This window comes from Pagrus major, chromosome 11, assembly GCF_040436345.1.
Source record: "Pagrus major chromosome 11, Pma_NU_1.0".
NCBI lineage: Eukaryota > Metazoa > Chordata > Actinopteri > Spariformes > Sparidae > Pagrus > Pagrus major.
Window position 1 is genome coordinate 16,004,565 of NC_133225.1, and position 19,089 is coordinate 16,023,653.

Sequence of the window (19,089 nt, forward strand, 5' to 3'; positions counted from 1 at the left end):
TTAATTCAAAAGATAAGACTGGTTATATACTTGACTTACTACCTTGAAAAGATCAAAACCACACAGCCCAAGCCCCTGAGCATGTTCTAAGTACTTCATTATTTTCCAAAACATCCAGGCAACATCCAGGTTTTTACAAACATTATGCAAAAAGGAGAAAATTGCATTTTTAGACACTAATTTAAGCTGCCGATTTGGTGCGCTTTACTGAGTATTAACTGCAGCAGGATGTAAGTGGGATCAGCTCAAAATAAACTACTGTGCTCATGCTCATGGTAATGAAGGTAAATGTCACCCTGTGCATGATGTGTTGAAATAGTTTTTGATAATAATGAAGGTCTCTACGCAGAGGAATAAGCTACATCAAGCTCTGGATACATCCAGAGGTAGGTTTCAGGTAGAGATATGGTTATTAGGGTGAGGTAAATTAATTTGCATTCTGCTAACAGGTGAGTGCAAGTTTGAAGTAAAGAGACAGTATTAAGAAAATCAGAAATGTGGACTCATTCTGACAAAAATAAATCAAAAGATGGAAAAATTAAAGTAGATGAAAAGTTTTGTGGCAATCACTAATTCAAATTTAGGTCTATTTAGGGACTTTTAAAGGGAAATTCTGGTATTTTTAACCCTAGAACCTTTGTTTACATGTTTTAGTGTGTAAATGATTCATTTTCATCAACAGTTTTGGAATGGGTCCAGTAGATCAAATCTGTAGTGGCTGCAATGTAATTTTTGTCACTTATCTTTGGCAATTTTTTGACATTTTTTTAATTACTTTTTATAGACCTGCAGACACCCTGTATAACAACACTAACAAAATCACTAAATAGTGGCTGGCTCATCTTTTAATTAATGTATGTAAGTGACACATGGATTGTCCACAGAAAGTCAAACCTCTGAAAACAGGTTTCTAGGTCACAGTTGAATGTGTCATGTCATCTATTCATCAGAGCACAATAGTAGTCCAGGAAATGTGTGTAGTGTAAGACATGACACTAAAAACCTTTCTCTTATGTCTTTACAGAGCATGGAAAGGTCTATACACTATGACTAGAAACAATTCAGGAAAAATTATTGATTTAATTGAATAAATCAATCCCAGCGGCGCTGCAATTACAATGTCATGTAAGCGAAGACAGACAGGCTAACACTGATTCCCCTCTGCATGAAACAGAATTAACCAGGCATGTTAGAGGCCCCAGGGCCAGAGACGTAACCAGATACAGGCTGTACCTTATCTGAGGTCAGCAGAGAGCGACACAAACACACCGAGGCAACAGAAGGTTTATCGAGGAGGATTGAGTGGTTGGGTCTGAGATGTGATCCTATAAACAGGGTCACTTTTACAAGCTTCGCTGCCTGTTCCATGGGACCTGCACTGGTTGTCGGTTCAAGCCGCTCTGGGGTTGAGCTCAGCCAGCAATGTGCTCTTTATCTAATACTCTGCGTGGGCAGTCCCCCTTTCTCCTGGTTATGTGCAGAAGAGGTAGGAAGGCAGGGAGCTTAAATCTGCAGAGTGAAGACAGGGAGGGAGAACGGAAGGAGGAAGGAGGCAGAGATAACAGGCAAGAATGACACAGGAGAAAGTGATAAGGAGGATGATCAGCGGAGGAGAAGATGACGGTTATATAGGGAGTCAGAAGCTTGTGAAACCGGTAGGTGAGGAGGAAGCAATGAGACCATGTAAGACTGACATCGATGTTGCGCTGGCAGCTGCACCCAGCGGGGTTACTCAGGGACAAGTGAGTGATGGGAAGCTAAATAAACAGGCAATCGTACTCCCACTAGCCCATTCTTACTTAAACCAAGGCTGCGTTTACAGATTGACTCAGTGATTTCAAGTAAATCGCTGAGAGGTTTTAGAAAAACAAATCCAAGCAGCAGACAGAAGATAATGAGCCTGACAACAAAGAGCAAAAAGTGGTTTAATTGCTGAGGGGTTGTTTCCAAGCTTGATTTCTTTTAGGGAGTGAAATGTATGTTTTGATTCACTTCTCTCCAATAACTCGCATCACGTTAGGCTCACAGAGAGTCCTCAGCAGCAGCCAGTCGCCACACCCTGCCTCCCTCAAACACACACAACAAACAGGGCGAGGGGGGAGACGAGGGGAGGGGGAAAGAGAGAGAGGTAGGTAAGAAAGCGGAGGAAAGAGAGAAATGAAGACAGAAAGACAGAGGTATCCACGGCAACAGGCTTCTATTCCAGCCAAAAGTCAATGCTACAAGATGGCACAACTATCTCTGTCACACACCACACACACACCACACACACACACAGACTACAGCTTTGCTCTGTATGTCAGACTAGTTTTAATGACCACAGGACGGATCTTATCATTATTGTGAAAAGTGGACATTTAGATGTGATGAATGTGTCATTTCTTGAAGTAATATTAAAAGAAGTAAAAGTGAAACATTCATGTACTTTATAGATTTCCTTCTTTATTATTCTTTTAAACCATTTTCATGATATAAATATATTACAAAATGTTGTTATTTTGTATTTTCACTGGGCGTTGGAACAATGTTGACCTGTATATTGTCTATATAGAGTTCCAGTTTACTTAATCGCTCTTTATGATGATTTGGTGAACATCTGGCAACCAGTTACATATTACACATCCAGCAAATAAGGAGCAACATTATCATTCATTTGCAGTCGTGTTTCTGGCAACCTCTCGAATGTAAGTCAAATATTCACTCTCATTTTAGCTGGTTTTTGGTGTTCGTTAGCTTCTGAGAAAATTTGGCGCTTTAGTTTTTAGTTTGTTTTTAGTTTTTAGTTTTTTTAGTTTGAGCATAAAAGCACTTGAATGGAAAAACAGAAATTTCCATAATAAAGTTTTTGAGCTTGGCAGAGATGGAAAAGTTGGTGTATCCATAAAAACAAAATTCAAAGAAGTACCATGGAAACAGACTTATTGAATAATTCATGACGTAAATGAAACATCTGACTTGAACACTGAAGAGATGCAAAAATTGAAGGCAGACCAAAACATCAGATTCCTATGTAGTGATGAAAAGACTCCTCAAAATAATACATGAAATAAACAAACCATTTGTGCTTTCTGTATAATTGTTGACCATGAGGTTTGACAGGCGCTCATTTAATTACATCATCAGATTGCGCTCCCTTCTCTGTAGGGTTTAATGGCACCTCACTGAAGAATTAGCTCCTCCAGCTGTATTTGTAAGAAAAGTAGATTTTTGAGTCTCATTCCCGACTTATCTTTGTTAGTTAGGTTAGTTGGCTACTCTAAATTGTCTGTAGGTGTGAATGCGAGCGTCAATGGTTGTTTGTCCCTATATGTCAGCCCTGTGATGAACTGGCGACTATCCAGGGTACCTGCCATCACCCAATGTCAGCTGGGATCGGCTCCAGCCCTCCCATGACCCTGAAAAGGATAAACGGTTTCAGATAATGGATGGATGGATGGATTCCCAACTCGTCGAAAAATGACGCTTTCTAATTGTAGGACGATTCGGCTGTCATCCCAAAGCGTCAGTTTTTGACGAGTTAGGACTGAGACTCAAATCTACTTTTCTGACCAATACGTCCTTTAATATAATAGTGGATAAAGACGTGCATAAATTCGCTCGTTCTTTTGCTGAGTTTCTCAAAATTTGTTTAACATTTGTAATACATTTCGATGAAACCCTGGCTTGTGTCTGTCTGCCGTTTGTGCTGGGTAGGTGTTGTACTGTTGTTCGGCCAAGAGTGACGCAATGAGACCCGTGAGTGTGAATCAGAACAGCAAAATTGCAGTGTCAGAAACCAAAACAATGAGCTGAAAGATGCTAAAGAACTCTGTAGAGAAACCCCCTTCTTTTATACACAGCAATTATATCTATTGATATGACTGATTTTGGCCACTGCAGCCTTTTCGATGCACTTGTGTACTCTGCAATCGCGGAATTGTCAGCCTCCAGGTTATGCCTGATATAACTGTTGCTTCCTGACTTCCCCTGACATTTCAATAAATTCTCTCTGTGTAAAAGACTAAAAACCAACACTGAGCTCAGCATAAGTTACACACTCAACAAGTGTCCATAACCACAAAACTCCTCTGTGTCGTTCTGGTGTGTGACGCTGATCACGGATTGTCTACCAGCTTTAGCAGTGAGGCGTCTCGTCAGCAGTCCTGTGAGTCACAGTGACGCTGGCGCTCTGCCTCGATTCTTCAAACATGCGTGTAAAAATAGACATGGAGACGGAGTGTGATGCCCTGTGCATCTGTGAACACGCTCAAGCCCAGATTGGATCCGAGCCCCTGTGATTATCATTACACGGAGGTGAAAATCAAAATGAATCACAGGCATCTGAGGCTGGCTTATTGGAAATCTGTGAATTATCAGCTGTGTGTGTGTGTGTGTGTGTGTGTGTGTGTGTGTGTGTGTGTGTGTGTTTGTGTGTGTGTGTGTGTGTGTGTGTGTGTGTGTGAGTGAGTGAGTGAGTGAGTGAGCGTGTGTCAAAGGCAAAGAGTGGCGTTAAATACACAAACACAGAGCAAAGCCAGGAGTTTAATCTCCATGTGGAGTCAAAGCAAAAAACTGATACACAACAACATCAATTCATTAAAGAATCGAGATTTCAAGACGTCATTAAATATGCACAAGATAAAAGATGTTGTCAACTGAATGGATTTAACAGACGGCTGCATCAAACACAGTTCAATATTCCTTTAATTTCACATCACCTCCACACCTCAGTGGCCTGCTTGAGCCAGCCGATCAATCCTGGGGATAAATGCGGCCATAGTTCAGTCAGCCTTGTGAGTAAATCCTGTCAACTGAGAGCCACAGGCTGCTCTTATATACACCTCTGTCAGGAGATATAGAGGGCCGGTGGATATACAGTCATAATACCAGAGGCCCTGAAGAAACCAGAGGAGGAGGCTGGAACACACCTCATGTGATTGTGATGTTTGTGAGGATTGGTTGTATCAACTTTCTGTAAGCAGATTTGAGATCGGTGCATAATAATCAAAAGTCACATCCACAATTACTGGTGTAATTTTCTTCAGCTTCGCTCTGAAAATGTGCTCTCATTTAAGAAGTAAAAAAAAGCAAGCATTTAATGGAGAATAAATGAGGATAGTACCATAACTGCACAAGGGGACACCAGGGTCATTTCCCCTCTAATTTCAATTTTTCACACAAGGATGCAATGTAGTTAGAGGGAAATGAATGATGTATAAGCTGACTCCAGAGCCATACACAAAGAATTTACAGCCTAAAATGTGCCTTAATGAAATTACCATTTGTGAATTTTATGTCCTGGTTACACCTCTGAGAGAGAACGAGGTAAAAAACACAATCTGTGACATTTCCCGTCCAATATCTAAAGTACCTGTCTTACTGTTGCATGCTTAAAAAGTAGCAGGCATGTGGTTATCTCTGTGTGCCCTGATGAAACAAACTCTATTAAACCAATCAATCTATTATTTAGAGGTGTACCTTCTCAATGGGAAACTTCCCACTGCGGGGGGTCCCAGTGGGGATCAGACAGGAGGAGCAGCTGCTGGTCCTCACCAGGCCTGCTGCACTACACTTAGTCCGCGTGCTTAATTAGCCCTGCCTCTTCCCTGCCAGGCCTCCATCAGCCTTCCATCGACTGAGACCTCAGCCAGGTACTGTAGACTCACACACACACTAACTCTCACTCCTGTGAGCTAAAAGAGAGAATATGAACTCAAAGAAATGAGCCAACACAAAGCCCTCTGTGCTGCTCAGACCTCTGAATGATTCCTGAATTGATCATCTGCTGTTAATTGAGCACTCAGAGAAAAAAAGAGCCTCTTACGGTGAGGTGACAGCGGCAAGTTGTGCTCCAAACACAAGGCTGACCTTTTACGAGATGTCCTGCGGAGATTGTGTGTGTGTGTGTGTGTGTGTGTGTGTGTGTGTGTGTGTATGTGTGTGTGTCTGTGTGTCTGTGGTCCCGTATAGCAATTTCTGTGAGGACCAATATGCGTTTTAGACAAAGACAGCGAGGAGTTTTGTGGAGTGAGGATGTTTAAGGGTGGTTTTCACTTCTTCAAAGAACTGTTTAAGGGTTAGGACTTAAAGAATTAGACAATAGATTCAGTTTATGTGAAGTGCAGGAAAGGGCTGAGGTTAAAAAAGTACAAAGAATGAGTTTTCAAACTGGTCCTTAAAGTCAATTCTCCATTGTACGGTGGGAAAAAAATGCACAGCTTAGCCAGGAAACCTCATATTAATAACTAGCCTGGAGGGAGTCGCTGCTACTGGCCAAGAATTAGAGCAGCATATAACCTCCTTGTAAAATCATAACTTATTGTTTTTTTAAAAAAACACCAAAAAAACATGTTAATTAGTGACATTTTGTGACCAAATAAGGGCAGTTGTTTCGCAGCTCAGCTTTGCTGAGCTTTATAGCATGTTTTAGCCCACAACTTCACTGTTTTGGTTCTCACCGCTCTCAAAGCTGGAAGCTCTAGAAACTCCCTGTACACTACCTGCTCAACACAATAAGGGTCCAGACGCACCAAACCAACATCAAAGAACTAGTGGCAATGATAGATGGTAGATTGTTGCGTCGCCTCACGTCACCTGTGGCTTGGCGACAAAGCTGCACTTATACACACAGTGAAGACTGCAGCAGACAGACGAATGTGTGAGAGGAGATACCTCTCCATACCACCACTCTTGCTAAAATAGCTACTTCGAATCAAGAATATTCCTGATAAAGAGTTGCATATGCCCCTGATGAAGAGGCGGAGGTGAAAAATAAGGAGAAACTGCGCTTTTCCAGTCTACTCACATTCACACACACATTCATGCACTGATGGCAGAGGCTGCAATGTAATGTGCCAGCTGCTCATCAGGAGCAATTTGGGATTCGAGCCAGCGGCGTTCCGATTACTGGACGACCCGCTGTACCTCCTGAGCTACACTCGCCCCAGCGTTAAATGGGTGAAATCATATACTGTATCAAAACTACAGCCATCAAAGGGCTTTCCTTTACTTTTTACGTTTCTCCTCTTGTGCACTGGCTCTGCATGCTGATCTGGCCAAAAAGCTGCCAACAAGGCCGACAACTAGTGCCACACAGCACATTGCAACAACAAGGGCCACAGACACTAACCGATGGTCCTGACACGAGGCGCTGACACAGTTAGAGACTAGCTGGTGAACACAGAAGAGCATTTAGCAGCTAAAGAGCCAGACATTTCTTTCAGGAGCTGGTAGAAACCAAAAACAGGGTGATTGGACTTACATTTGCTATGTGGTCTGAAACACAACTGCAAATGAACAGTAATGTTCTCCGTCACTGCTGAATGTGTAAATAAGCAACTGTTTGCTAACAGGTTCACCATATGAACTTAAAATATGTCAATTTTTTTAATCCAAAACTTGTTTCATCAACCCCCAAGTGGCCAAAAAAGTCAGTTAATGCAGGTCTGAGTATAATTTTGTATGCAGGGTACTATTGCTACATTTACTCAAGTAAATTTGTGAAGACTTCTTCAAACACTGGAGATTAATGTGAGGAAAGGGGCTCGATATTGCAGTCTCTTAATCAGGGTCCTCTCAAGTAAAAAAATAAAAACGTGTGTGTGTATCATCATTGTACTGTATGTAAAGTAGGTTTTATCACTTCTGTATTCACTGTGCATGAATCTTCACACTACCATCATACCTCACACACTGTATATTAGAGAGAGCCACTCATCACAGCCTCAGTGGATATTGACCAGAACACAGCAACACTCAGCTCAGCATCACTCCCTTCAAAACCATATTAGCAAACAGTCTAATACAGAATAACCGAGTGAGTGACGACTGGCTGTAATAGTACACGACACAGCGATCAGACATCATTACATATAATTCCTGTTAATGTCTGTTAATCAGATACAGTAGAGCTCATTATCTGTAATGAGACACTCCCTCCATAACAGCACATTAACCTGCAGGTTATTCAGTCTGACTCGTTTCCTTATGGTCACTACAGCACACACAGTATTGTGACGTAAAGCCACAGAATATAGTGCAGTTGTAGTATGGTTAATGTAATGACCCAACTACTGGATGGCTGACGTATCTGTCGTAAGACAACCAACACATACGCACGCTTCAACCCTTTTCCCTCAGCTGTTGATTGAAATTCATCCCGTTTCTATTTTTAATCACCTCAATGGAGGGGCAAACCCAGAGGACACAACAAATACACAGCGATCAACAATGGAAGCGGACTCATTCTATTTGCTGGGGTTTTTTTTTTAAATCAGCAGTGGGCCAGTCAGTCAGTCAGGAAGCTGCTGAATGGAGCAGAACAATAGCAGAGAAGAGGCCACACCTGGCATGGACACCTGGTGAGCCGCACAACAGCAGCAGCAGCACAAACACGCCACCGATGGACATCTGCGTGTGGTCGTCCTCCGCAGCAACAGGGGGAGGAAATAATAAAGTCTCTCCCCTTTCAGTAATAGAAGAGTGAGTCATTAGGTTTGATAAAGCTGCCAAATAATCATTAATGTAATCGTACTACTGAGAGTTAATAAAAGTGTTATGTAATACACATTAGGATAATGCCTCCACCTGATTTAATAGAAGTGTTCAGGCAGATAGGAGCAGATGCATTTTAAATGGTTGTGATAAGTGGTTGAGTTAGCCAAGAACACAACATTAAATCATAAAAATAGGACAGAAGAAATATCTTCGAACTGGAAAAAATGCTGCTTCAAAAATAAATAAAAAACAATGAACACAAGGTGTTTCTTGCTGATAAAAAAGGCTGCAAATGGAATAAGTGGAAACTGTCTGAAACAAGACCCATTTATCTCACTACAATGTTACCTACATTATATGTAACAGGCTATTTTTGACAAAAAATTTGGCATATATACTTAATAAGAGTTTGTTTTGCTTTGCAGGTGTCTTGTTTTGTCAGATCAACACTCCCAGAAGCCCAAAATAAACAGTTTACAGTCAAATGAGGCAAATCCTCACAGAGGATGTTTGACAGTTCTGCTTAAAAAATGACCAAAACCAGTAATCTTTTATCAAAAAAGCTGCAAATCATTTTCCGTCATCAACTAATCGATTATTTGACGCAGCTTTAGTTGAGTTTGACATATGACAATGACAGCTTCATAGGTTCTCGTTGACAGAAAAGATTCACAACCATAAGCACATAGAGGAGAAACTCCTGTGTGTTCCTCTAATCCACTTTCCACTGACACCTCCTCCCCCTCTGCAGTAGTTTTGGTCTAGATATAGCTGTTGTCATAACCTGAGTCACACTGATGTATCGGCTTATTTCATCCACTTTTGGATTATTGCTCAATAAAATAAGGAGACTAAGGATCTGGTACATTTTTTAAAAAGACGGAGTTGGTGTGTTCTTCATGTCCTACTTATAGATTCATAATTTCCTGTTGTGCAGTATTGTATTTAAATTAGTTGATCAATTAATGAACCAAAAAGTAATTTATTAAACATGCAATTCTCAGACTCAGATTCTCTCTCTCTCCCTCTCTCCTTCTCTCTCTCCCTCCCTCTCTCTCTCTCTCCCTCTCTCTCTCCCTCCCTCTCTCTCTCTGTGTGTTTGTTGGTTGAATCAATCATTTTGCTCTGTGTGCTGTCCATGGTGCTGACTCTGTAGCACAGGCACAAACACTAGAGATAATTTGCTTGTTTGAGGGTTTCATGTGTATTTGTGTACACTTGTGGAGATATGAGACATTCATATTCAAATTGGGGACCACAAATGGCTTATGCAAGAGATTTTTGGTCCATTTTCAAGAGTTAAACACAGTGAGCACAGTTTACCCACCTCTGTAATTCACCCCAGCATGACCTCCTGCACATTTCACACACCACCCGCTTCACTCGCACCATGAAGCAGAAAAGGATATGGCCACTCAATGATTTTCTTGGCGTACTTCCTGACCACGTTGTCCTCGCCGAAGATGAAGAGGGACCTGTTGACGGTGAAGCAGTTCTCCCTGACTGGGATGGGGTTGTACAAGGCCATGGTGCGGGCACGCTGCGCTTTGGTCTGCTTGAAGGCTGGGGAGATGCCACCTGTGGACACGGCCGCTCCATCGCGGTTCCTGTTGCGCTCGGACCCTCCATCCCCGGAGCCCAACAAGCCCGGGACGTCGTCTCCAAAGCGGGCCATCCTGTTGAATGGGGAGGACAGTGTGAGACAGGAGGCAGGAAAGGAGGTTATAGTCTCCTGGAAAGCAGGGCGCGGTGCTGCGCTCCGTGTGACCGCAGCGGAGTGGCGAGATCCGGACCAGTTTTAGTCCATCATCTGTTTTAGTCGCGAAAACACCCCCGTCAACTTCAAAATCTGAGCGAAATCTGTTCAAAACATTAAGCAGAGCACGTCGATTCCCTTCTTTCGAGTGCGCTCTGCGTAATCAAAAAGGACACGTATCCAAAAAGTAAATCAATCCCGCCTCATTTAACAATCCGAAGCTGTAACAACTGATTCATTTTGCTGCGTTTTATCCATCCGAACACTATAAGAGCTTCAAGACAAGCTGCAACAGGTCACGTCTTCTCCAGCCATCCTCACTCAGTCCCCAGAGCGAGAGGCAGAGGAGCAGGTTGATCCGTGGATTTATTTATTTTTTTAAAAATAAACTAGTCCTCTGAGTAATTCAGAGCACATCACGCGTGTCTCCTCTCTTCTCCTCTCTGGTGAGCACTATCCTGCTGCATGCGTAAGAGGACGAGCGGCGGGGAAAAAAACAAAAAAAAAACTTTGGTTATTTTCCACGACATTTTCCCCGAAACAAGGCGAACAAACACAAGCTGTCAACTGCCTGTTACAGCTAGGGAGGGGAAGAAAACCCTCAGTCCGTCTGGTCTGCAGTGGGATGATGGTGGTGGTGGTGATGATGGTGATGATGGTGGAGGAAGTGTCTCCCTTTCCTGAGAGAGCAGGAGGAGAGAAGACCAGACACACCTCTCATCACCTCTGTGCAACCCTGGAGATTATTACGCGCAGGTCGTGTTAACAGCAAATGAAGAAAACATCCACGGTGCAATAAAAACACACAGTTAGATTATTTAAATTAATTATATTGAACATTTGGCGGCATATAAACCTGTTGTTCCAGCCTGATTTTACGCTTTTCATCAAATACACTGAGGTTTTTTCATGTGACTGATCAACGACCATTTGCAGATGGGGCCACGCTGGGTTACTGGCTTTGACTTGTGCTGCTCACCCTGCGTGGTCACGCCTCGGGGCCGGCAGACTGAATGCTGGTCACGCATCAGATCTGGAGGGAAGTAAACACCTGTTGTAAAACACCAAGACACTGTGGAGGACAGCAGCGAGCGTCTCCGGCTAATTGCAGGGTTCAGAACCCACTATTGAAGGCTTTGATAGTGAGGGGGAGTCGAGCTGCTGCGTGCTGGCTGGAAGTGATCAGCTACTCTCATGAGGATGTGCGGGTTTTCACGGTGAAGGAGGGGAAAGAGGAGAGCAGTGAGATGTTACAGCTGTCAGGTATGAGACATTATAGATGAAGCAATAATTAAAGGGGCCCTGTGGAGTTTCCTTGAAAACAAACAACTGTTATATTCAGTTTTTAGCTTTAACAAACATGTTGACCGCCTCTTGTCCTCATAAAATATTCGCAAAGCAGTTGTTTATTTTTCTTACATTTTTTAAATTGCGTAATGTTTACATGTTTGTCTTTCTCTCCCTGCCTTTGTTAGCACAGTTCTTTTAGGGATGCACGATATGGATTTTTTTTTTCAGCCGATAATGATGACCGATAATTACCTGCTTCTCATGGCTGATACAGATAAGATGACCAACGATATCACATTTTGTATTTATTTATTTTTTAAGTTCTGAACCTGTAGTTAATGCACACACGAGGGTAGGAAAGGCTCAGATGTAGTGAGGCTGATTCAATATTATGTAGCTCAGATGAGATTTGTTAAAACTCATAGACTTTTCCCCTCCTCTCAAAACCTTTGTGGCTCATGTGTTGCAAATTACAGTCATGTTGTTGCCCTGTCTAGCTTCCTAGCCTACGCAGCAGGTGTTCAATGTCATGAGCCCAACAGCAGCGTTCTTCTTCATCTTCTTCTTCTTCGTGTTTATTGATGGATTGCAAACCAACTTTGGAGGAGCTTGTTGCCACCGTACTGCGTTGAACGCTGTGTTTGTTAAGCCAATGAAAGGAATTTGGCTTCATATGACTGGCTCCATTTATCGACTATAATCAGTGTTGGGTAACGTTAGTTTTAAAAGTAACTTGTTACGTTTCAAGATTACTGTCATTAAAAAGTAACGCTGAGAAAAGTGACCTGTTAGAGTACTTGTACGTTACCAAAAATTACCGTAAAACCCCTTTGCGACTTGTTGCTGTACATGTACCTTTGAATGTATTGACTCTACCGTCATTTTGTAGCCTTCTTTACAGTCACTGTGCAGCCTAATAATAGGAATGACCGACACAATATAACAGTTACACCTCTTTATTTTGCTAACAATCTGACAGTGAACTGAGCAGAGGCATACAGTATGAGGCACAGCTGTTTCAATGAAAACAATACAGCAAGCACTTATCCTCCAGGCACAGCTTGCAATGGGAATATTTCCACGAAGTAAATGCTGTCAGGTGACGCAACTGTAGGTTTACCTACCGCTGGACACCTGCTGAGCAGCAGGAAACACAAACAAGCAAATACTTCTTTTATTCTTGTAGCGACGAAAGGAAAGGAACAGACAACAATTATTTTCAAGAATGGATTACTTTTATGAAAAAGTAACTAAAAAACAGATTACTTGCATTGCAGAACTAACACGTTACGTTACTTGTTACAACAAAAAAGTAATCAGAGTAGTCTAACGGATTATTTTGTAACAAGTTTCCCCAACACTGGCTATAATTGATACCGATATTTATCAGATAATATGCATTTCCCAATATTACACCCAATCATTTATCAGGCCGATATTTATTGTGCATCACTAGTTCTTTTGCGCGTTACCGCCAATAACTGTTAATCTAGCGCTACAGGTGGTCAGAAACTCTAGCTTTAAAGGGTTACTCCACTAATTTTACACATTAAAGAGTGTTCAAAGGTCTTGAGGAGTGTCACTGCATATGTGAAAAAAAGTAGTATAACGTTTTTAGTGGTTCCAGAGGAAGCTGCATGTAATCTGATAAATTGCCTCCAGCGATGTCACTCAGTGGCTCAGTTGCATTGTGGGTAATTTAGGCACCAGGTTTTGGAAAGCAGTCCACCGGTCTAGAATTCCACTCCTGTAACACCTTTGAACCAGAGATATCACTTTTATGTTCCATTTATTCTTCGTCCACTACAAAACCAGCATGATGTTCACTTAGTAAATTATGGTCCCATTTAGAGTAGAATAGACGATAAAGAAGGGTATGCTTTAGGGCGTGACTACCTTGTGATTGATGAGTCAAAACCACAGCGTGTCCTCGGGTTCTTAGTCAGATCTAGTCAGTGTCCTCCCCAGCTTCACCATCTTGACCAAATATGGTCACCCCTGGCTCCAAAGAACCAAGATGGTGATGGCCGTAACGTCAAACTCTCCTCACCTCTGTCCAACCCTTGAGGCTTCATAACAGTAGTCCGAAAACCAATGGGTGACGTCTTGGTGGGTTTACACTTGGTCTAAACAAAAGTGATGGACCATCTTTCAGTGGATAACATGTCCCTTTATCCTGGGCACTGTCTTTATTTTGAGTCAATCACACATACTGCTCATCGCCCTGCTGCTGTAAACATTAAACCATTAAATGTGTATTAATCCAGGTCTGAAAATAGTCGATCAAATGCACTTCTTACCTTTATTTGAGTAATGTTTGCTGAAAAAGAAATTGAGAGATTGCCTCGCCTTTTTTAGAAAAAATAAACTACATGCTTTGTGAGCTGTTTGTAAAGGTTCGCATCTTCAGTAAGAACCAGTGGGCTTGAAGCTAAGAGCCACAGATGGAGCAGGCAAGTTGGCAAGTCTCGACAGATGGACTAACTAACAAACATGTAGTTTTATCTTTTAACTGAGACACAGAGGCTCCACTCAAGAATAAAAACTGTTTCAAAAGATCAAGCATGTATCGAAGAATGGAAGAATAAGTCAGAGACAAGATGAACCACAGGAGAGAGTTAAGCACGACGCTGACACTGATGGGTATTTAGTTTAGGCGGTATGACGAAGGCAGTGATCAATGGTGTGTGGCCTCCAACTCATTAGCGCTTCAACACATTATGAGCATTAAAAATAGAACACATAACAGACAGATTTCTGACGTCTCCTCATTAAAAATGCCGAGAAGGGACGTACAAATTTTCCTGAAACAGTCTCCTCCGGTTACAAGACAAAAGAATCACGTTTGACTTGCCTTTTGTTATTTCAGTCTCAGCTGAGTGTGACAGAAAGGTTACTTCTGCCACTTCCTCTGAGCAGCGGTAAGCAAGTGATATCATTACATTGTTTTCTGCCGGGGTGAGAGTGCGCAGCAGCCACAGCTTTCTTGGCTCGGAGGTGAGGGGTGATTTATGGTAATTAGGTGTTAGCGGGGATGATTAGGGTGGAGGGATGATGGTTCTTTACCGGAAAAAGGCAGAGAGCGAGCCATTAGAGCTTTTTTGTTGTAGATGAGGCTGTGAGCACCTTTTGAAGTAAAACTAGTTATTTTATTAAAGTGAACCCGACTGAAACATGACTTAATTTGTTCGGCGGCTTGGATCAATCAATCACTCCAGTTTCATCATGGTGTGAGTGGTCACACCAAAAATAACCCACTGGCCCTAAGGTTAGTTGGTTCCTCTTTCTAATATGGTACCCACTATAAAGACCTAGAAACTAATGGCTGTATCAATAGTTAATAAGCTATTTATTAGTGCTTTATAGAGTAGTTAAAGGCCACTTAAAGAATAATATATGATACACATCCCTTTGTCTAGTGTTTGTCTCTTTCTATCTGGTAACAAATTAGTTAGTACTTCAATAAATGCTCGTTGAATTCTCAATTCAAGTCTGCAGTTATAAATATCATTAAGTCCAGATTCTCTGTAGATCTTTTGCACAAAGCGGTCAAACAGTCAATGAGAAGCACGTTCGAACTAAGAAGTTTTATGAAAGATAAAGTGATGTCATGCTGACGGAGGATATCTCACAAACTTGCACCCCAAAATTTTTTCACCAGGTGCTTATTACCAATCAATAAAGCATTAGCAAGTGATTTATTAACCATTAATAAGGTCATTAGTTACAGCTTAAAGCCCTTTATAAAGGGTGATGTATAAGAAAGTTCATGTGAAAATCTGCTGATTATATTTGAAATGACATAATTCTAACTGGAGGTAAAAAGTGTGTCAGTATTCGATTCAGTATAAGAGTCTATTCTAATCGAAACACTTCACATTAAAAGTCCAGTGTGTAGGATTTAGTGAAACGTTAAAAACATCCCTCGCTAGAGCAAAAGAGTTTGCTCTGTCTGTTCTGGGCTACAATGATTCATAATTATGGGTATATTACATCTCAATAGCTCCTCACTAAATCCTGCACATGGGGCCTCTAAGGCCAGAGATATACTCGCTTTTTAACCAAGCGTTCACATAGACAACCGGCTGCACCGTGAACTTAGTTGTTCATACTTGCCTATATACTATGTGTGTTACAAAAGGATACAACTAGATGGCACACTTTAGCTTGTCTTTGAAATTTTCTGCCATTGTTGACCCTGCTGTTGCTGATGTGCTTACTGACCCTTGACCCTGTCATACCCGAGGACGTTACATTAAATCTGGACACAGCATTGGAGGCGGAGCCCCTTTCTTTCCTATAAAAGCTGCTCAGTGGCGCTTTGAAGCCAAAAAAACTTGGGGTACAGGGGTAACAGGGTATGAAAATACCCGTATCGTCCCTGTTGAGAGGCCCATAAAGCATGCGCACTTTGACACTTCTGCCGACTGAGCTGTCTAATAGAATAGAGATAAAATAATTTAATCGTGTGGCTCTTCTAGACTTCCCAAATTTTATTGGACTGAATGGCTCAAATTTAGATTTCCATTTGAAAAAAAACTTCTTCAAAATACAGATCCTCCAAAATAAATTAATTCAAAAAGAACTGTGGAAAAATGCAGAAAGATAAAACATCTTTGCCATACAGGCAACGGGAAGTTTTATAGGACTTTTGAATGTTTATCAGGACCCTAAAAAAGTCCCATAAAACTTTCTGACTGGGTTGTGGGCTGACTTTATTAAAACAAAAGACTACATAGTGAAAAACACAAAACACTCAGCCATGATAACATAATGTTACATAAGGTAAATGTTGTTGGCGAACTGACTTTTAATTTGACGTTGTGGACATCTCAGCTGTAGAAGATGTCTAGCATGCACAAATCTTGCCGAGGTACGCAGGGTTAACAATGTTACCTGTCACGACAGCAGGTTGACAGTTCCTGCTCTGGTAATGAGCCTCAGTGCCACAGGACTGAGGTGAGAACAAAGATTTCAGTTCAAAAATAGAAAGTGTGAAGAGATACCTGGCAGGCTTGTATCCGAAACCTGGTCATTATCACACTCTTCGCTTAATAGTCCTGTAACTAAAATAGCTACTCACCCTGAGGGGGAAGAAGTCACATATAAAAACCCACATGTGAATTCACAGCACACATGTGTTTACTTGTTCGGTCATCGTATGTGACCATTTGAACAGTTTCCATTTTCTCCTGCCAACATCTTTCCACCAAGCTCCCACGCTTTGAATTCATCCCACTTTTTCTGTGAGAACTATTTTCAGGCTACAGCGCAGAGTTTACCCCATTTCTGTCCACACAAACCAAGAAACTAAGTTATATTACATCCACAACGGACACAACCAGTTCTGTTTGTCTGTTTTTACTTTTAGGCTTCATAGTTTATTTTTAATTAGCTTACAGAGTGTGTTTGCTAGTTGAATTAGTTTCTGTTTTTCAGAAAGGTTTAGTTTAGTTTGTTTTTATTATGGCCGGGTATATTGTGTCTGTATACATATAAATACAAAATACATTTACAAAAGTGATACTTGTATATGTTTATGTATGTGTAGCATACAGGAGCTACAACTTTCACTGCATTGTGCTTTGTGTTGCAAAATGACAATAAATGAACCTGATACCTTATTGCTAAATTATTGTTATATTATTGTTATTAAAACTGAAATGAATGTAAATGTTTATTTTAATTAGTTTTGTAATCGGGCAATAATGCATCAGTGTAGTTTTTTGTTTGTTTGTTTTTTCCCAAAAAATATTATTATTTAGTTTCTGTTTAAAACTAATGCTTTCACGGCTTTTTTTTCATTTTGGTTTCAGTTTTAGTTTCTGATAATAACCCTGCCAGGATGACCAATTTATTGCCTGTTTCCTTTACAAGACTATAATTAACAATGTTTACCAGCTGCTGATTTTGGGGGGTGCCCTTCCAGTGGACAAAACGTGGTGAAGTGCCCCCTCTTCACAATAAACATGTCAGGATTTTCTGTGTGCTGGTGCCCCACTGCATACAGCTGGTCCCCTTTTATTTTTTTCACCCCTGCCCCTCAAACATGGTGAGTCTGCCACTGTTTCTTTGTATTATCAATCTTGATTTTGCAACCCAGTCAAATGTGGATTTGCAGGAGTGAGAAGCTGACACATGTATAAGGCATTGTGCAGCTTAGTGTGATGTGGTCTGCTAAAAATAGCAGATTTTAAGACATTAGTAGTACAATTGTAGCTTCCTGACATGTGCCAACTCAACAAGAACAACAGGACCAAATACACTGTGTAAAATACAGGGTTTGTTCAGCTTTCTAAGAGTAAAATTCATGCAATTTTTCGAGAACTTTCAAGATACCTAATCCAGAAATGACCACTATTGAAGCCTTTATCATCACATCTAAATTGCTACTTTCAAGGTGCTATTTGTAAGAAAAGTTGATTTTTGAGTCTCATTCCCAACTCGCCAAATAATGACACTCTGGGTTTCCCAAATCGTTAAAACTGACGCTTTGAGATGAAGGATTGGTCGACTGCCACCCCAAAAAGTCAGTTTTTGACGAGTTGGGAATGAGACTCAAAAATCAACTTTTTATTTAAAATGTTAAAAGATTTTTGGTTTACATGAGCGATGATGTTGATGAAACACCAGATTATTGTTGAAAATCAAGGATTTCTTAGGCGTTATACTGTAAATCAAGCATATTCCTAACACTGAAAACATAAATGCGAAAATGAACATTTTCCCAAACTTTGAAAACGTTGTACAAATCCTGAAATGAGCAGTGCAGGACTTATATTTGGACTAGAGCATTAAAAAACACTCAAGACAAAAGGCATTCAGTGAAGGATAAAGGGACAAAGACATTTTAAAAAAATGTTTAACACATTTTAAGAAATATTATTGTCAGTTCTTGGGTGGCACAGTGTAATCTCTTGTGCAGTCTGGATCCTGTCTATCAGTCATGAATGAAACAAATTCAAAATGATAAACTTGCTTTCGGCTGTTTCTGTCTTTTGGTTCCATTTGTGGAGCTCGTTAGTTTGAATCCAAGTCGGGGAGATGAGCAGAAATGTGAAAAGAAAAAGGAAAAATTAATCATAAAATAAAAATGACATGAAGTGTAATTATAGGAGAGTAAGTGCTGGCAGCTATAGAGCAGGGAGTAACACATACGGGAGAAGACACATTATTTACACACGGACAGACAGAGAGACGTCAGATAAGGAATCTGTGTGTCTGTCTGAGTAAGACCTGTCAACACATTTTCATCAGTGTGCGCAACGCACTTGTTGACAGCCGTGGGAGGGGCTTTAAATGTACGAGTATAAAAGAGCAGAAAACACACAAACAGGCAGTACGATCATGACGTCAGCACTGCTGAAGAGTTCACGCCAACTGCTTTCTTCCATTAGATGTACCTTTAAGTCTATATTTGGATTAATTAAAGAGGCACTATGTAGGAGAAGAAATTCAAACTCAAAATTTCAATATTTACAATATTAATGAGGTAATAATACAAACAAATTTATTTTTTCCATAACATAAACCAGCTGTTCTCAGAGGAAAATAAGGTCCCCAGAGCA

The 19,089-nt window shown here is 41.0% G+C and overlaps 1 protein-coding gene across 1 annotated transcript in view; it reads right to left on the reverse strand.

The window, feature by feature from the left end:
• The window catches only part of cacna1ea (calcium channel, voltage-dependent, R type, alpha 1E subunit a), a 98,049-nt gene that overhangs the window by 61,535 nt on the left and 17,425 nt on the right, over nucleotides 1-19,089 (reverse strand). The window contains exon 2 of the mRNA XM_073475992.1: nucleotides 9,885-10,151. Within this exon, the coding sequence (XP_073332093.1) occupies nucleotides 9,885-10,151 (267 nt within the window). The remainder of the gene's footprint in view (nucleotides 1-9,884; nucleotides 10,152-19,089) is intronic.